Below are 16,782 nucleotides of genomic sequence, written 5' to 3'. Positions count from 1 at the left end.
TCCCCCTCTATTACGGGAGGGGCTCCTAAAGGTGTAGGCTGTGCCTCCTCCATCAGACGGGGGCCCCCGGATACTGGCGCCCACATTCAGGGCTGAAAGGAGCAGCTGTGTCTCCCCCATTGATCTGGAAGAGTCCCTAGTCAGTTTCCTCCACGAGACTGTGGGCTCTGCCTCCTTCATCAGACTGACTAGGGGGCTATGTCGTCCCCGTTACACTAGGGGAAAGCAAATTTCTTCATGTCGAATTGAGGACCACATCTTCTCTCCAAGCCCCAGGCCAGAGGCCGCATCCATGTCTTTCCCTCAGACTAGGGTTCCAGAGGTGTCACTTTCATTATACAGGGGTCATTGGTTGGGGGGGGAGGGAAGGGCCACATATTTTCCATAAGACCATGTCTGCCTTTTCCAGTACACCAGGGCCACAGGTGGGGCCTGTATCCCCCTCACCTCAGACTGGGAGAGCAGCGTCTCCCCCATCAGACGGGGAGGGCGGCGTCTGCCCCATCAGACGGGGAGGGCAGCATTTCCTCCATCAAACTATGAGGGTGGCCTCCCCCACAGACCAGGAGGGCAGTGGCTCCACTGTCCCCGCCCTGCCTGGCTCACCGCTGTCGAGCAGCTGCCGCACCACGGGGAAGTTGGCGTGGGACACGGAGTAGTGCAGCGCAGTGTTGCCGTTGCTGTCGGCGATGTTGACCACATAGTCCAGCAGCCGCGCCGACATGGCCCGGAAGGTGACCAGGTGGCGCCGCACAAGCTCTGGGTGGGCATCGCTGCGGCAGGCCAGGCGCAGCCACTCCTGCAGCACCGTGGTGTAGGCCACTTTCTGGTTGCAGATTGGGAAGGAAAGGGGTGTGAGGGCCACGGAAGCCCACCCCATCCCAGACGAAGCCCCCCAAGGGGAGTGCAGACACCCCACCCTGAACCCGAGCCTTGAGGGGAAGCATGGGCGCCCCACCCCAGTGAGCCCCCCTGGAGGAAGATGCAGTGTCCCCTGCCCTGTACAAGAGCCCTAAAGGGATGTGTAGACACTGCAGTACCAGGTACGCCCCCAGAAGAAGGTGTGAGCATCTCCACCCTGGATGTGACCTTCAAAGGCCTGTGTAGACACCCATCAAGGGAAATATGGCAGCCCCTTCCCTCCAGCCCCCGAAGGAACAGGAACCAAGGCTGGGTTTGCCGGCGGGCAATCGTCCTTGGCCCCTCCCTGCCTCCCTGGAGCCTCTCCAAAGACCAAGACTCAAGCCTCGGAGCCCCCCACAAGCTCCCAGCTAGGATCCTGGGGTCCCCATGATCCAAAGCACAAGGAGAAGCCAGGGTGAGGGTAGAAGGGACAAAGCCCTCCCCGCCCCGCTTTCAGGCCCAGGGCCCCACCATACCAGTTCCCGCTCGGTGAGGGCATTGGGGTTCTCCAGGTACTTCTCCAGGGCCAGGCAGGCTGAGATGAGGTCGGGGCTGAGCTCCATCCTGCCGGTGGCAGACAAACGGGGAGTTGATCTTGGAAGCACCCACCTCAGCCTCCTGGGTGCCCCCTACTCCCCACATCCAGCTGGGGTGCTCGGAGAGGCCCTCAACACTCTCCACCAAGGCACTCACCCAGTCCTGCCAGGGCTCACCCGAGTGGTAGAATCTCAGACCCCCTTCCCTGGGGACATAATTTTACACAGCACCCCAAGGGGCAGACATGGGGAGCACACAGACCCCAAGAGAAAGTGGACACGTGGGCCAAAATTTATTCCAAGTGGCCAGTGGCAGATGGAAAATCTTTCTCTGAGGACAGATTTTTTTTTTATCAGGGGGAAAAAAAAAAAGAGACATACACAGGATGGAAAGGTGTGGCAAATGTCCCAAAGAAGGTGGATGGCTTAAGGACAAACTTGGTCTGCCCCTTAAACCCAAACCTGAACAGCCCAAATTGCCCCCATCAGGCCCTTTATCAAAGCCTCCGGACCTTCAGATGCCCAGAAGGAGAAAGTGCTTGTTCACTAATTCAGACTAAGGTGGGCATGACTGATGGGAGGTTCCCTCAGAGGGTTTGAATGGTGGGATCTGAGGTCACCCCAGGCCCTGCCTAAATCCCTCCCACACAGAAAACTGACCGGATCTCCTCTTCCGCACTTGATCCCGACGCCCCCTCAGCTGTGGGCGCCTGCTGAGACTCCCGGGACAGCTGGCACTCCTCCCGGCTGATCTTGGCCTTTGCCGTCTCCTTGGGCCTGAGCTGGGGGGCTTCAACCACACTCGGAACCCTCTCCTCCGGCTCTGGGGCCTCGTTCTCTGTACTGTCATTGTCCGAGAAGTTCTCTGCTGTGCTGGAATCCTCGGATGAGGACTCATACCTGGGGGAGACGCTGCAGGTGGTGGGGAGGGTCATTTGACCTCTCTGGGCCTCAGTTTCCCCATCTGTTAAATGGGGGTAATGGCAGTATCTAGCTCACAGGGCTCCAGGGATGCAGCTTATAGCACCTGGCACACAGTAAGTGATCAACAAACACTGGCCGTGATTGTGATCATGCTTGGGGGGGCCAGGGAGGGACATTGCTTTTCCCTTCCACCCTTTGCTCCTTACACAGGTGTTATACTGATTCAGACCCTTGTCCCACTGCAAATAGGACCCTCATGCTTCTTGCTACCTCCAAACACATCTAAACTTCTGGGCCTGGCATTCAAGGCCCCCAACTGGCCCGGTTCCCCAGGCCTCCCCCTTTTTTTTTTTTTTTTTTTTGCGGTACGCAGGCCTCTCACTGTTGTGGTCTCTCCCGTCGTGGAGCACAGGCTCCGGACGCGCAGGCTCAGCGGCCATGGCTGGGCCAGCCGCTCCGCGGCATGTGGGATCTTCCCGGACCGGGGCACGAACCCGTGTCGCCTGCATTGGCAGGCGGACTCTCAACCACTGAGCCACCAGGGAAGCCCCAGGCCTCCCATTTTTCACGTCACTGCTTCCTCCCACCCCTGAGCCTTTATCCAGGCTGTGTCCTCCATCAGGAGACCCCACCCCTCCCACTCTGCACCTCGGAAGCTTCTGCTTGTCCTGCAGCACATGTGCTCCCCTCCGTCAGTTATTTCCTTGGTCTCCCCACTGCCTGAGCATCCCCCATCATTGCTCCAGTCATGTTGTGTTGGGATCGCCTATTAGGGCCCAAGATCGCAGTGGACCAGGAGCTCCATCAGGGCAGGGAGCCGAGTCCGGCACCTCCCGAGGGGTAGTGTGGTACAGTGGTTGCAGCACAGGCTCTGGAGCCAGCCCACGGGGCCTCGTTGTGCCTCCGTTTCCTCGTCTGTCTACTGTGCTTTGGTTAAATGAATGAACCATAAAGTGAGGGGCTCAGACCAGGTTCTCTCACCTGCCGTTGACCCCCACGAACTGGAGGCTCCTCCGGCGGGTCTCGGGGTCTGCGGGCTCCTCTTTCCGCTTCATGATGGATGGCACACCTGCCGGGGGCCCTCCTGGTGGGGGAGCGTGCTGTCGTGAGGGTCTCCCGAAGCCAGACCCCGTGCCGGGCCTCTGGCACCTGACCCTCTCGGTGGCCACCCCCATTTACCTGCACCCCCGGCCTCCTCTGACTCCAACTCCTGTGGGGCTGCTTGCCTGGTAGGCTCCCTGTTGGTGGCATCGTGGGCAGGCACCAGGCCTGTGTTCTTCTCTGGCTGCGCGAGGGAGTCCCCCTCAGACTCCGAGGGTGACAAGGATGACTCTGCAGGAGCCTGTGGGAGACCTGAAGGGGCAGGAAAAGAGGTGCTTACTGTGGGTAACAATAGCAAAACAAGAACAATAACAACGGCTACCTCCTGGCGGGGGGGCTGGGTCACATACCCCAGGCCAGGTGCTCCAAGGGCTAATTCTTGCATTAGTTCATCAAATCTTCCCAGCCCATGCAGAAGTTGGATTATTTACCGATGAGGAAATTGAGGCACACAGATTGCCTGAGGTCACCCAGCAAACAAGTAGCAGAATCCATTCCAACCCTGGTTTGTTGCCTGCCTCGCAGCGGGTCAGGGTCAGGGAAGACTACGAGACCCCATAATCCTGGCTTGTGACCCCCTCTGACTTCATACTAAGTAGTGTCTGGAAACTATAGCCAAGCATAGTAGTCATGGTCGGGACTCATATCTCTGACAAAAGAGCTGTGTGACCTCAGGCAAGTCACTTAACCTCTCTGTGCCTTGGACAAACACCATTTCCTACATCATGGCATTGTGCAGACTAAAGACAGTAATGTGAGGGAGAGAGCTTAGAACAACACCTGCACGTCAAGAGCACTTGAAGAGCATTTGTTAATTCAAGAGAATTGTAAACTATATTTTGATAAGATTTAATATTATACTTTTTTTTTAACAGAAGTAGGGTTGTGCTGTAGATAACATTTTGTATTTCACTTCCTTCTTCTTTACTTAACATAAAGCAGGGGATTTCCCCGGTGGCGCAGTGGTTAAGAATCCATCTGCCAGTGCAGGGGACACGGGTTCGAGCCCTGGTCCGGGAAGATCCCACATGCCACGGAGCAACTAAGCCCGTGCGCCACACTACTGAGCCTGTGCTCTAGAGCCCACGAGCCACAACTACTGAGCGCACACGCCTAGAGCCCATGCTCCACAAGAGAAGCCACCGCAATAAGAAGCCCGCGCACCGCAACGAAGACCCAACGTAACCAAAAAATAAATAAGTAAATAAATAAAAAAAAAGAAATTAAGCAGGTGTTCCTTTCAATAATCATGAAAAAGAAACAATAAGGGCTATTAGAAACTGAAAACTAAAACCCCACCCAGGTGGTTTCAGTTTGGGCCAATGAAAAAGTTCTGGGAATGGAGGGTGGGGACAGTTGCACAACAATGTGAGCTGGACACTCAAACATGGCAAAAATGATACCTTTTATGTTATGTATATTTTATCATCATTAGAAAAAACCCCGCCCAGTTTGGCCTGAGAACAAAGGTGACATTACAGGACCTGGGCCCCAAGGGTGCCCACTGCACAAACGGGAGTGGGCTTGGCAGACAGCTCCAGCCCCGGATCACCAGCCTGGAGCTAGAAACAAAAGTCCAGTTGCCACTTGGAGTGGCTGCCCGGGTCTCGGAACCCACTCAGGTTTCCCCCCCAAGCCCCGCCCCGGCCAGGCCACGTGTGGCTTCTGTGTCACCACTTCTCCAGGATGTCCCCTTCCTGCCAACTGGCCAGGGGCTCTGCAGACCAATTCATTTTAATTCCCTTTAACGGTTAACTTTTTTTGACATCCACAGTAACTACTTCCTCAAGTCCATGGGCAACACTCAACTTGAGCTAAGAACAGGGAGTAAACACTCAGCAGAAGTAAAGCACATAGAACGGATAAGACATTGGCCATGAATGCTTCCGACAGCGCCCCAGCCCAGTCGGGCCAGGCGGATTCCTGAGCGGGGAGCTCCAACTCCCATGGGGAACCAAGAGCAAACACCGGGTTTTTACATGAATCTCCAGATTGTTTTTTAAACCGTGTCAATAAATTCACATCAAACAAACAAACAAAAGCACTATGTGAGTGGAATTTATCAGGAGGCAGATGGGCCACTTCACGGTCTCACGGTTGCCCGAACTCAGGCCTCCTGATGTAAACACCTGGGATGTTTGTTACTCAGCAAATCAGACTATGCTCAGTGAAAGAAGCCAGTCACAGAAGGACAAATACTGCATGAATCCACTTATATGAGGTTCCTAGAGGAGTTAAATCCATAGAGACAGAAAGTAGGATGGTGAGTGCCAGGGGCTGGGGAGTGAGTGTGTGATGGGGCAGAGATTCAATTTGGGAAGATGGAAAAGTTCTGGACAAAGATGGTGGGGATGGTTGGACAGCAGCGTGAATGTGCTTATTGCCACTGAACTGGACACTTTAAAATGGTTAAGAGAGTAAGTTTTATGTTATATGTATTTTACCGCAATTTTTTAAAATGTGAAAAAAAAAAAAAAAGGTGAAGTGGTGCAGCTGTATGGCCCGTTCTGCCCGGAGGGAAAAGCATGGCTCCTTCCAGCTTGAGAAGTTCAAGGTCAGACACTGCAACACTAAAATAACAATAACAAAACTGATAAGTTATTATTGTTATTCTACTGGGAGATGGAGCAAACTGTTACCAAAATTTATAAGGAAGAACAAAAGTCCATGGCCAGCTAATTTTACAAAAATGGGCAGGGATGGGGAAGCTGGCTTAGGAGACAGTAACACATATTCCCAAAGTCACAATAATTAAATCAGCAGGGCATGGCTGCAAGAAGAAATGGGCCAAAGGAAAGGAGTTCCAGCACAGACCCTGTCTGAAAGAACTTGGGGTAAAGCAGAGGGCTTTCCACAAATCAGTGGTCAAGGGTGAGCTCTGTGGGGTGGTGTAGGGAAAGCAGCTTACTCTGCCCAAGGAAAATCAGGCTGTATCCCTACCTCACACCTTATGCAAAAAATAAACTCTGAAGGACTAATATGAAGGCACAATGACAAAGCTACAGGAAGAAAATATGGCAGAATATCAGTGGCCTCAAGAAGGGGAAAGATCTCTTTACAAAGCCCTCTGAGCACTAACCATATATGAAATGTATGAGGTGATCTCACTTAAATGTGGAATAAAAAAAACAAAAACAAAACAGAAAAACCTCAGAGATACAGAGAACAGATTGATGGCTGCCAGAAGCAGGGGATGGGTGGGATGGGTAAAGGTGGTCCAGAGGTACAAACCTCCAGGTATAAGATACAGGCATACCTTCTTTTAGTGGGCTTCACTTTATTGTGCTTCGAAGATACTGCATGTTTTTTACAAATTGAAGGTTTGTGGCAACCCTGCATCGAGCAAGCCTATTGGCACAATTTTTCCAACAGCATTTGCTCCCTTTGTATCTTTGTGTCACATTTTGTTAATTCTCACAATATTTCAAGCTTTTTCATCATTATTATATTTGTTATGGTGACCTGTGATCAGTGATCTTTGATGTGACTATTGCAAAAATGTTATGACTCGCTGAAGGCTCAGATGATGGTTAGTGTTTTTTAGCAATGAAGTATTTTTTAATTAAGGTATGTACATTATTTTTTAGACATAATTCTACCACACAATAGACTACACTACAGTGTAAACATAACTTTCATATGCACTCGGAAACCAAAAAATTGTGTGACTTGCTTTACTGCAGGGGGTCTAGAACCGAATCCGCAATATCTCTGATGTATATTTGAAAGTTGCTAAGAGAGATCTTAAAACTTCTCATCACAAGGAAAAAAAACCTGTAACTCTGTGAGGTGATGGATGTTAATTAAACCTATTGTGGTAATCATTTTGCAGTATGTACATATATCCAATCATTAATTTGTATACTTTAAACTGATATAATGTTATATGTCAATTATATCTCAATAAAGCAGAAAATATCAAAAATTTAAAAAAGAAAAATACGATGGGTTTAACTACATCAACATGAAGATTTCTATTTGGTTAAAAAAAAAAAAACTCTTAGACAAAGTTAATCTACAGAAGAATACAGGCTGTGGGAAGATAGTCATAATGCCAAAAACAGGCAAGGGATTACTTTCTAGAATAGGAGTCAACAAGATTTTTCTGTAAAGGGCCAGATAGTAAATATGTTGGGCTATGCGGGCCATAAGGTCTGCTGCAAATAGTACAAAAGCAGCCCTAAACAGTACATAAATGAGTGGGCGTGGCTGTATTCTAATAAGTTAGAATTTCATATAATTTTGCTCATATCACACAATGTTATTCTTCTTTTCACATCGTTCAACCATTTAAAAACATAAAAACCATTCTTAGCTCATGGGCTATATAAAAACAGGCAGTGGGCTGGATTTGGCCCTGCAGGCTGTAGTTTGCCAACCTCTATTCTGAAATATGCCAGGAACATCTCAAACTTGCCCAGAGAAAAATGGACAAAGGCTAAAACTAAGCAGCTCACCAAGGAGTCTTGTTAAACTTATATGGTGATGCTCAACCTCACCAGAACTCAAAGGAATGCAAATTAAAACAAGGAGATATGAAACGAACACAACATCGTAAAACAACTATACCCCAATTAAAAAAAAAAATACAAAAACGAAAAAAAACAAGCAGACACCACCTTGCACCCGTGTCAAATGGGCAAAAAATTAGAAAGACAGGTAAAACTGTACGTTAGTGCAGATGTAGGGAAGTGGGCACTTCAGGCCCAAGCATGGCCGCTGGGAACGTGGACAGGGAGACCTTTTCCGAAGAGGATAAGACGAAATCTGGAGTGAAGTTGTACATTCCCTGTGACCCAGCAGGCCCACCAGAGAGGACATGTGAGGATGGCGCCATACTGTTCAAAGCGGCCGGGAGCTGGAAGTAACCCAGGGGGCCCACCAAGGGGGGGGGGGGGGGGGGGGATCAGATAAGAAAGTGTAGCACATACCTAGGGCAGAAATCTACGCAGTCATTAAAAGTGACAAACCAGATTTATAAACATCAGGGTGGAGAGTTCCAAAATAGTGTGTAGAGAGGAAAAAATAAGAAACAGAATGAGATTTTTTTTTCCCTAAAGCGCAATACCATTTTAGGAAATTAAACAAGCATAGGGCATAGTTTTCAAGAACACTCCAATATCTAAATAAGCTTCTGGAAGATGGGTGGCAAGGAAGGATATTACAGTGGGGGTGGAGGTGTATGACTGAGCAGCGGTTGCTGAATCACGGCCCATGGACACGGTTTTTACATTTTTAAATGGTTGGGAAAAACATCAAAAGAAGGATTCTCTTTGGGACACGTGAAAATTATAGGAAATTGAAATTTCAGTGTCCACACGTTTAAGTTTTATTGGTACACAGCCATGCTCTTTCATTTATGCATTGGCTAAACCTGCTTAAGTGCTACAAAGGCAGAACTGAGAAGCCAAACTCATCAAAATGTACACATTAAAAATGTGGGGCTTCCCTGGTGGCGCGGTGGTTGAGAGTCCGCCTATCGATGCAGGGGACACGGGTTCGTGCCCTGGTTTGGGAGGATCCCACATGCCGCGGAGCGGCTGGGCCCGTGAGCCATGGCCACTGAACCTACGTGTCTGGAGCCTGTGCTCCGCAACGGGAGAGGCCACAACAGTGAGAGACCTGCGTACCGCAAAAAAAAAAAAAAAAAAAAAAAATTAAATCACTTGGCCAACCTGTACACGGAGGGTGTGTGTGTGTTTGTGTGTGTCAAGGACTTCCGCAGTCCAGAGGGCCCAAGTTCGATCCCTGGTCCAGGAACTCAGATCCCTGGAAGCCACTTGGCGAGTCCAAAAAAAAAGGGGGTGGGGGGATCAAGGGTTCCCATAGAAGGATATTTGCATAGCATCTTTGACAGTAAAGATGCTGACAGTAAAGATGCGGGGGACACGGGTTCGAGCCCTGGTCTGGGAAGATCCCACATGCCGAGGAGCAACTAGGCCCGTGAGCCACAATTACTGAGCCTGCGCGTCTGGAGCCTGTGCTCCACAACAAGAGAGGCCGCGACAGCGAGAGGCCCGCGCGCCGCGATGAAGAGTGGCCTCCGCTCGCAGCAACTAGAGAAAGCCCTCACACAGAAACGAAGACCCAACACAGCCAAAAATAAATAAATAAATAAATAAATAAAAATAAAAATCAGAAGGAAAGAAGCAAAAGTGTTGACAGCAGCTGTGTCTGGGTGGTGGTGGGTTTATGGGGCTTGTATTTTGTGTTCCAGATTCGTCTGTACTTTCCAAACCTTCCACAAACAATATGAATTGCTTTCATAGGACTATGTTTCGAACAAGAGCACAGGAAATTTCAAAGCCTTGGAGAGATCTCACGGATGCACCTGCCTGGCTACCCCTTCTCCCACTAATCTCTCTGTGGTGCCTTTGAAAGGTGAGGGGTGAATGAGACTTTATGGGGTCTCCAGGCCTCTGCCTGCCCCACCCACCTTTGCCAGCCTGAGGGGGAGGCTGCCTGTCACCTTCCCTGCCCTTGGCTGCAGCAAGCAAATTCTAGATGTCAGAGAGGCTGGGCTCCTTCCTGCCTCCTCCTCCAGGGAGTCCTCCCTGACCTACCCATTGAGCTGACCGACCTAAAAGAACACACAGTCCGAACACTCATCAAGGACTTCCCTGGCGGTCCAGTGGTTAAGACGCCACGCTTCCACTGCAGGGGGCGTGAGTTTGATACCTGCTTGGGGAACTAAGATCCCCGCAGGCCTTGTGGTGTGGCCAAAAAATAGAAAAACAAATACACAAACAGAAACCACTTGTCAAGCAGCCACCCGGCTGCTTCTTTCCTTTCACATCTTGGTTCAAAGAGCAACCTACCAGCGCCTGGTACCATACTGAACACTCACACCAACTGATGCACTTAAGATCACACTGATCTGGTGACATCAGGTTGTCAGGACCCCCAATTTGCAAATTTGGCACAGAGAGGTTAAACAGCTTGCTCAAGGGCACAAAGCTAGGGGGCAAGGAAACCAGAATTTGAACACAGGCCGCCACCCCATCCAACCACCACCCACCCCGTGCCCATTTTATTTGCTCCAAACGTGTTCTCTGAAATTATTTTTCTTCACGTGTTTTTGGTGGTCTCTTATTTGTTTATCGCAGGGGCTTTTGTCTGTCTTGTTCACTGCTGTGTCCCCAGTGCCTGGAAGAGTCTGGCACATAGCAGGCACTCAATAAATGTCTGCCGGATGAGAAGGTATCGAAATGAATTAGCACACACCAGTTCCACCCAAGCAAGGCAGAGATTAGGGCTGGCTGCAGCAAGAAGGAATCAAGTGAGACACAAAGAAGAACTTTCTCAGGGGCGGTAGCTTGCACAGGGTGGGGACATTGCTAGGTCTGTGTGTTCTGCAGGCAGAAGGCCCCGTGGCTGCCCTGAGAGGCATGTCTGGAATGGAGGTTGCCTCTCAAGAGATCTCGAGGCTGGGCAGGGCGGGGCCTCTGGCTGGGGTCCAGGGTCGCAGGGCTGGATGTTTGGGATAGACAGAGCAGAAGGGTGGAGTCCAGAGCTGTCCAGGAACAACATGGGGAAGTAAGAAAACACAGCTGGGTCCCTGACTCCCAGCTGGTGCCCTCTGGTCCCTCCATGGGCTCTGGCCACCTGACATTCAAGGCTGGGATGGGGATCTGGGCCCCACCTTTGAGCTCTGCTGTAGGTTCAGAATGGCCTGGGCTTAGATCCTGGCTGTGTGACACAGGGCAAGTGAAGCTTCTCCCCAGGCCTCAGTTTCCCCAGCTATAACAAAAATTGACCTGAAAATCATTAGTAGATGGAGTAACAAGCACTGGCTAAGCACTTACTGTATGCACTAATTCACAAGAGTCTTAGAGATGGGGGGTCATTATTATGCCACTTCACAGATAAGGAAGCTGAGGCCCAGGGAGGTGGAGCTTCTCATTCAGGGTCACACAGTAAGAAGTGAAATTTGAACCCAGGTTGCCTGGCTGCACAGCCCACCGTCTTAACTTCCTCTGTAGGTGAAACACTTATCAGAGCCCTCAGCACCAAACTGGTATTCGATAAAGAACAGCTGTTATTATTATGAATCATTCTGGCAGCTCCTCCCAGGGGCCTCAGGACGGGCAGTGGTGGGACAGCTGCCATTCTGCACATCCCACATCCCCTTTCCTGGAATGAGGACTCAGCAGTTCCTCCAGGGAGCAGCCCCTTCCTCCCTCAGGACTTGGGTGGGGCTCCTCTACCCCCAGGATCTGGGCCTGGGCAGTGAGATACACAGTGATTAGCTCAGTGATGGGCATATGACCCAAGCCAGCCAAGGAGGGCCACCCGTGGGATTTTTCTTGGTGCTATCTGGATTAAGGGGCTCCCTTTCCACTGAGCTGCAAGGACAGATGCCCGGAGTGGTGGAGCCACCTTTGTCTGCCTAAGAGAGAAGGCTCCACGATTCACAGAGGAAGAGAAAGAGGGAGTTAGAGATTCCTGAGGATATCTGAGTACCTGGATCCAGCTACGCCTGAAGCCGTCCGTCACTAAGTTACACAGACAACACATTTCCTTTTCATAGTCTGAGATTGGTTTCTGCCAATCAGGGACGATTTTTTGCCCAGCAACCAACAGCCTTGGGGACCCTCCCCTAAATACCTCCTGTTTTCCAGACATTTACAATGTGCTAGACATGAGCACACACGCTTAACAGACACCCAATTTCTTTTCATGGTACCTAGAGGTACTGAGTCAGCAGCATAAGTGTCCCCTTTTCACAGATGAAGAGACTGAGGCTCTGAGAGCTGGTAGGAGGACAGGGCTGGGGCTGGACCCCAGCATTCAGAGGAAGAAGGAGGGACCCTCCACCATCTGCCCCCGCCCACTAAGGCTCACCTGCTGCCCCATCGCAGCTGCGCTCTGTGATGCTGATCTTCTTTACCAGGTGGACATTGCTGGTGGATGCAGGGGGTGTTGGGAACACTGTCTCTACCACCTCCTGGCTGCGGAACACAGGGGGGCTCTCAGCCCCGCCGGATGTCGCCAGGGCCCGCAGCCCTGCCCCGTAGGGCTCCAGACTCTGGGCCCGCTGTGCAGGGGCCCCCGCAGCTGTGCTGGCCGCCACCTCTACCTCCCTCGGCCCCTCCACCACCCGGACAGTGTCCACACGGACTGGGCTGTCTGGTGGTGGCCAGGCCTGGGGCTGGAGGTCGGCCTGCCGGGCCTGAGCTGCCTGCAGCTCCTGGAGCGCTTTCTTGAGCTGGGTCTCCAGCACGGCGACCTTAGCGGCAAGGGCTGCCTCCCCGTCGGGCATGCCTAAGTCCCGCTCTCGGACCCAGGTGCCCACGCTCCGGGTCTCGAGCACCGCCGGGTCCTCGGGGGGCTCAGGGAGGTCCAGGCAGAGCTCGCTGCGCCCCCGGGCTCCCGCCGGGTGGCCTAGGAATTTCTGGCTCTTGAGCTGCACTGTGAGCTGCCGCTTCTCCTCCTGCAGCACCGACAGCTTCACCTGGAGCACGGGAATCAGTTTCACCTGCTCCTCCAGCTGCCGCAGCTTCCGCAGGGCCCCCGCCATCTGCTCCCGCACGTGGGCCAGGTGCCCAGCACTGGGCGGCACCGGCGTGGACAGTCCCGATCCCCGCGGCGTCGGGGGTGGCAGCCCCACGCCCACCAGTGAGCTTGTCGAGCCAGCCACGCTGGGGGTCAGGGAGCCCAGGCCGGTGGGGGCGGCCGCCTGGTCCTCGAGGCGGCGACGGGCGTCCAGCAGCGTACGCTCCACGCGCGGGTTGAAGCCAGCGCGGGTCTCCAGGACGCCATACTGCGGGTAGAAGCCTCGGCCGCAGTAGGAGTAGGCCGAGTGCCGGCTGTCCCCACTGGCGTTGGAGCACAGAGACTCGGTGGACGTCCACCAGGAGCCAGGGCCGCGGGGCAGGGAGCCGAGGCGGGGCCGGCGCTGCACGGCCACCCGCCGCAGAGTGTGGCCCTTCTCGATGTCATCCACGTACTTGAGAAAGTCCAGGTCCAGGCGGTAGCCGTAGGGCGTCTCCACGGAGTAGGGCAGGTCGGGCTCCTTGGAGGGGAAGGTGGGCGGGGAGGCTGGGCCGGGGGTCCCTGGGGTGGGAGGAAAGGCCAGTGCCTCTGAACACTGCGGTCCCCTCCTCGAGGCAAACTGATTCCCCTGGGAGGGTCAAGGCTTATTTGCCCAAAGGATGGGAGGCCACCGGGTGCTCAACTGCTCAGCTGTGTCTGCGGTCTCTGAGCCTTCCCCGGCCAGGGCAAGGCCCTGTCACCCCCTCAGACCCTCCCAGGGCAGGGCTGTGCCTCCAACCTCCCAACCAAGACAGGACCCTGTCTCCCCACTCAGACCAACCTCCTTCCCTGGAAGACCCAGTCTCTCCCATCACACTCTCCAGGGGAGAACCAAGTTGTCCCTCTTCAGGCCCTCAGGGCAGGGCTGTGTCCTACCCTCAGCCTCCTCAAGTAGGGCCCTCTCCCCTCCCCGAGGCCGTGTCTCCCCTCCCCCACCTCCAACCCCAGGGCAGGGCCCTCTTCCCCGTGAGACCCCTGACCTGGGAAGGGGGCTGGCACGTGCAGGACTTGGGCCATCCTCCTGCCTGCAGACGCTCCTCAAGAGTCACTTGGGCGACTGTGAATCAGACCACCTGCAGCACGGGCTGAGGCTTACCTGGGGAGAGGGTGTGATGAAGCCCCCCCCCCCACAGTTGGGAATCTGCTGGGGGAGGGGAGGGGATGTGGCCACCTCTCCCCTCTGCCCCCTCCACCTCCCCGCAAGTTCCCCCTTCCCCTGGGCGTGGGACCCTCTCATAGGTGCACACCCAGCCTGGCTGTGGAAAGGGGTGGGGAGCCCCCAGAGCCTGGAACAAAGAAACCAAAACTCACAGTCTGCCCGCACATCTGTCCGGCCCCTGGACAGGCTCCAGCTGTTCCCACAGCCCCGCCTCCACAAGTCTCCCGGGCGAGGAGGAGCCCTAAGCCTGACAGGCCCCACCTTTCCTGAGCCCCCTCCCCTTAGCCCAGGCAAGAGCTGGCTGCTGGGACAGATGGGGGCTTAGGTGGACCGAGGGCTGGGGCACTCGTGGGGAGACAGCCTTCCTGCAAGGATCCGAGGAGACAAGAGACACAGGGCACAAAGAGGAATAGAGCTCAGGGTAGGGGACCCCAAAACAGAGCTGGGTCAGGCCAGGCGGTGCGGGTGGGGGGCGGTAGGGAAAGTTGGGGGGAGGCAGCGAGGAGCAAAGCCTTTTCCCTTTATGGAAACAATTTTCTCTAAAAATAAACAGTTTCGCTGCCGGGCTACACGAGAACTTCCTGCCCCCACCCCCCCACCACCCCAACCAAGGACGCGTCCGGCTCAGGGCTGGGGGGGGAGGCGCGGGGGGCAGCGCGGCGGGGATAGAAGGCCGGGTGGAGGCCCGAGAAGTCGTGGGGGTGGGGGGAGGAAGTAAGAGGGGGTGCCTGGAGGCTTCAAAGAGGAGGGACAAGGAGGGCCTCTCACTAACCTGCCCCCCCCCAGCCCTGGAGGCTGGCCAGGGCACTTTTGTCCCCAACACTCCACCTGAGTTTGGCCAGTCCTTTCTGCTGTCTGACCCCTAGCCACCCTGCTGCAGAGGTCCCGGTCCATCCCACCACCAGAGAGGACCCTTTGCAAGCTGCAGGTGCTGGGGCAGTGGGTACCTGGGAGGATGGGCCAGGTGGGCCACCTGCTGGGCATGAAGGCGGGGCCGGGGCTCCAGGGGCAGCCAAGCTTCTCCTGTCTCACACCCTCCTTGCTTAGCGTCTTGCTTCGTCTCTCCACGTCTCTCTGTGTCTCTCCAAGTCTCTGTCTCTCTGTGTCTCTCTTCACTTGTCTCTCCCTGTCTCTCCACGTCTCTGTCCTCACTTCTCTGTCTTTCAATGCCTGGAACACACAGTCACCCAATTGTAGGAAATTTGGTTTTCCAGCTGCCTGGAGGGCCATTCCATGCACAACAGGGAGGTGATCAAAAATATTTTCTGCAGGGACTTCCCTGGCGGTCCAGTGGCTAGGACTCTGCACTTCCAATGCAGGGAGCATGGGTTCGATCTCTGGGGAACTAAGATCCCGCATGATGCGTTGTACAGCTGATAAAATAAAAGTGAATTTAAAAAAAGTTTCTGGGGACCTGAGAGAGACTGGAGGCAGGGACCAGGAACGGTCCCCGGTGTGGAACCCTGGAGGTGGAGGGTGTGAGGCGAATAACAGTAATAACTATAATCATCATCCCAGCAACTCATTTGATCATCATGACAACCCTACCAGGTGGGTAGTTATCACCCTGTTTTACAGATGCGGTGTTTGGGGACACAGAAATACACAGTGACTTGCCCAGGGTCACTGAAGGGGGAATTAGCTGGGTCTGGATTTGAATCCTAAGCCTGGTAGATTCCCCCACTGCCAGCCAAGCCACCCTTAAGCCCCTTGCCACATTCCTCTGCCCATTTCCCAGGCAGAGAGACTGAGGTCTGAGGGTCTCCAGCCACCTGACCGTCTTCCACGTGGGCCGGTGACTGACTCCAGGTGGAGAAAGCAGATGGTGGGGGAAAGCGTAATGGTGGTGGGTGTCTGTGGCTGAGACTCCTCTCCCTCTATAGGACCCCTGGAGAAAGCGGAGAACACGGGATAGGACAGAGAGACATGGAGAGAAAGGGACAGGACACTCCAAGAGGGGACAGGTGGGAGGCTCAGGGAAGGGGAGGGGGATCCCGGGCAGGCCTGAATGTCCGGCGGGGTCTCCCTAAAGCCCCCCTCCCAGACCAGCCTGGACGTCTCTGGGGTCTTCCCGCTCCTCTCCCCGCCTCAAAGACGGGGGCGAGGAGGACCCCGCCCCGTACAGGGTAGGGGCGGGGCCTGCGGGGTCCCCAGCTAATGGCAAACAGCTGCTGCTCCCCACGCCGGCCCAGCCGCCAGGCCGAGGCCCAGCCCGGCCGGACGCCCGGCCGCCTTCCCGCCGCCTGGGCCTGGCTCCGGCCCGGCCGCGGAGGAGGGCGAAGGAGGACCGAGTGGGGGAGTGGGGAGGCGGGACAGAGGTAGAAAGGAGGATGGAGACGTGGGAGAGGTGCAGAGGGGAGGCAGTGATGGGGCAAAGGGGTAGGGAGGAACGGATGGAGGATGGGGTTGGGGGAGAGAAGCAGGGACAGGGTCAAAGATGAGGACGGGGCAGAGGCGCGGGACCAAGACACTCAAAGTCCGGAAAGTTTGGGCATAGATGATGGAGTTGGAGGCAGCAGCTGGTAGAGACCGGCGAGATCACGCCCCAGGGTTAGGGGTGGGGTGGGTGGGGTGGGGACCACGCTCGAACCCCGAACCAGACTCGAACCCCGACCCAGCCCGGGT

The 16,782-nt window shown here is 54.3% G+C and overlaps 1 protein-coding gene and 1 long non-coding RNA gene across 4 annotated transcripts in view; one reads left to right on the top strand and one right to left on the bottom strand.

The window, feature by feature from the left end:
• The window catches only part of LOC113608582 (uncharacterized), a 20,543-nt gene extending 13,729 nt beyond the window's left edge, over positions 1 to 6,814 (top strand). The window contains exon 3 of the long non-coding RNA XR_003428364.1: positions 5,239 to 6,814. This is a non-coding gene — a long non-coding RNA (uncharacterized LOC113608582). The remainder of the gene's footprint in view (positions 1 to 5,238) is intronic.
• The window catches only part of KANK2 (KN motif and ankyrin repeat domains 2), a 23,648-nt gene extending 6,866 nt beyond the window's left edge, over positions 1 to 16,782 (bottom strand). The window contains exons 1-9 of one of the 3 annotated variants that reach the window (XM_027085041.1): positions 15,105 to 16,782; positions 14,310 to 14,522; positions 13,979 to 14,094; positions 12,309 to 13,520; positions 3,543 to 3,716; positions 3,345 to 3,447; positions 2,100 to 2,351; positions 1,380 to 1,467; positions 607 to 826 (exon numbers count right to left, since the gene is read on the bottom strand). In XM_027085041.1, coding sequence (XP_026940842.1) covers positions 607 to 826; positions 1,380 to 1,467; positions 2,100 to 2,351; positions 3,345 to 3,447; positions 3,543 to 3,716; positions 12,309 to 13,520; positions 13,979 to 14,015 — 2,086 coding nt within the window. In that variant the 5' untranslated portion in view covers positions 14,016 to 14,094; positions 14,310 to 14,522; positions 15,105 to 16,782. The remainder of the gene's footprint in view (positions 1 to 606; positions 827 to 1,379; positions 1,468 to 2,099; positions 2,352 to 3,344; positions 3,448 to 3,542; positions 3,717 to 12,308; positions 13,521 to 13,978; positions 14,095 to 14,309; positions 14,523 to 15,104) is intronic. The other 2 variants (XM_027085039.1, XM_027085042.1) reach the window with 2 other exon arrangements.

This window comes from Aethalodelphis obliquidens, unplaced genomic scaffold (genome assembly GCF_003676395.1).
Source record: "Aethalodelphis obliquidens isolate GAN/ISIS:26980383/991018 unplaced genomic scaffold, ASM367639v1 scaffold53, whole genome shotgun sequence".
Lineage (NCBI taxonomy): Eukaryota > Metazoa > Chordata > Mammalia > Artiodactyla > Delphinidae > Aethalodelphis > Aethalodelphis obliquidens.
The sequence above is the reverse complement of the archived record's forward strand: the minus strand, read 5'-3'. Positions and strand labels throughout refer to the sequence as shown.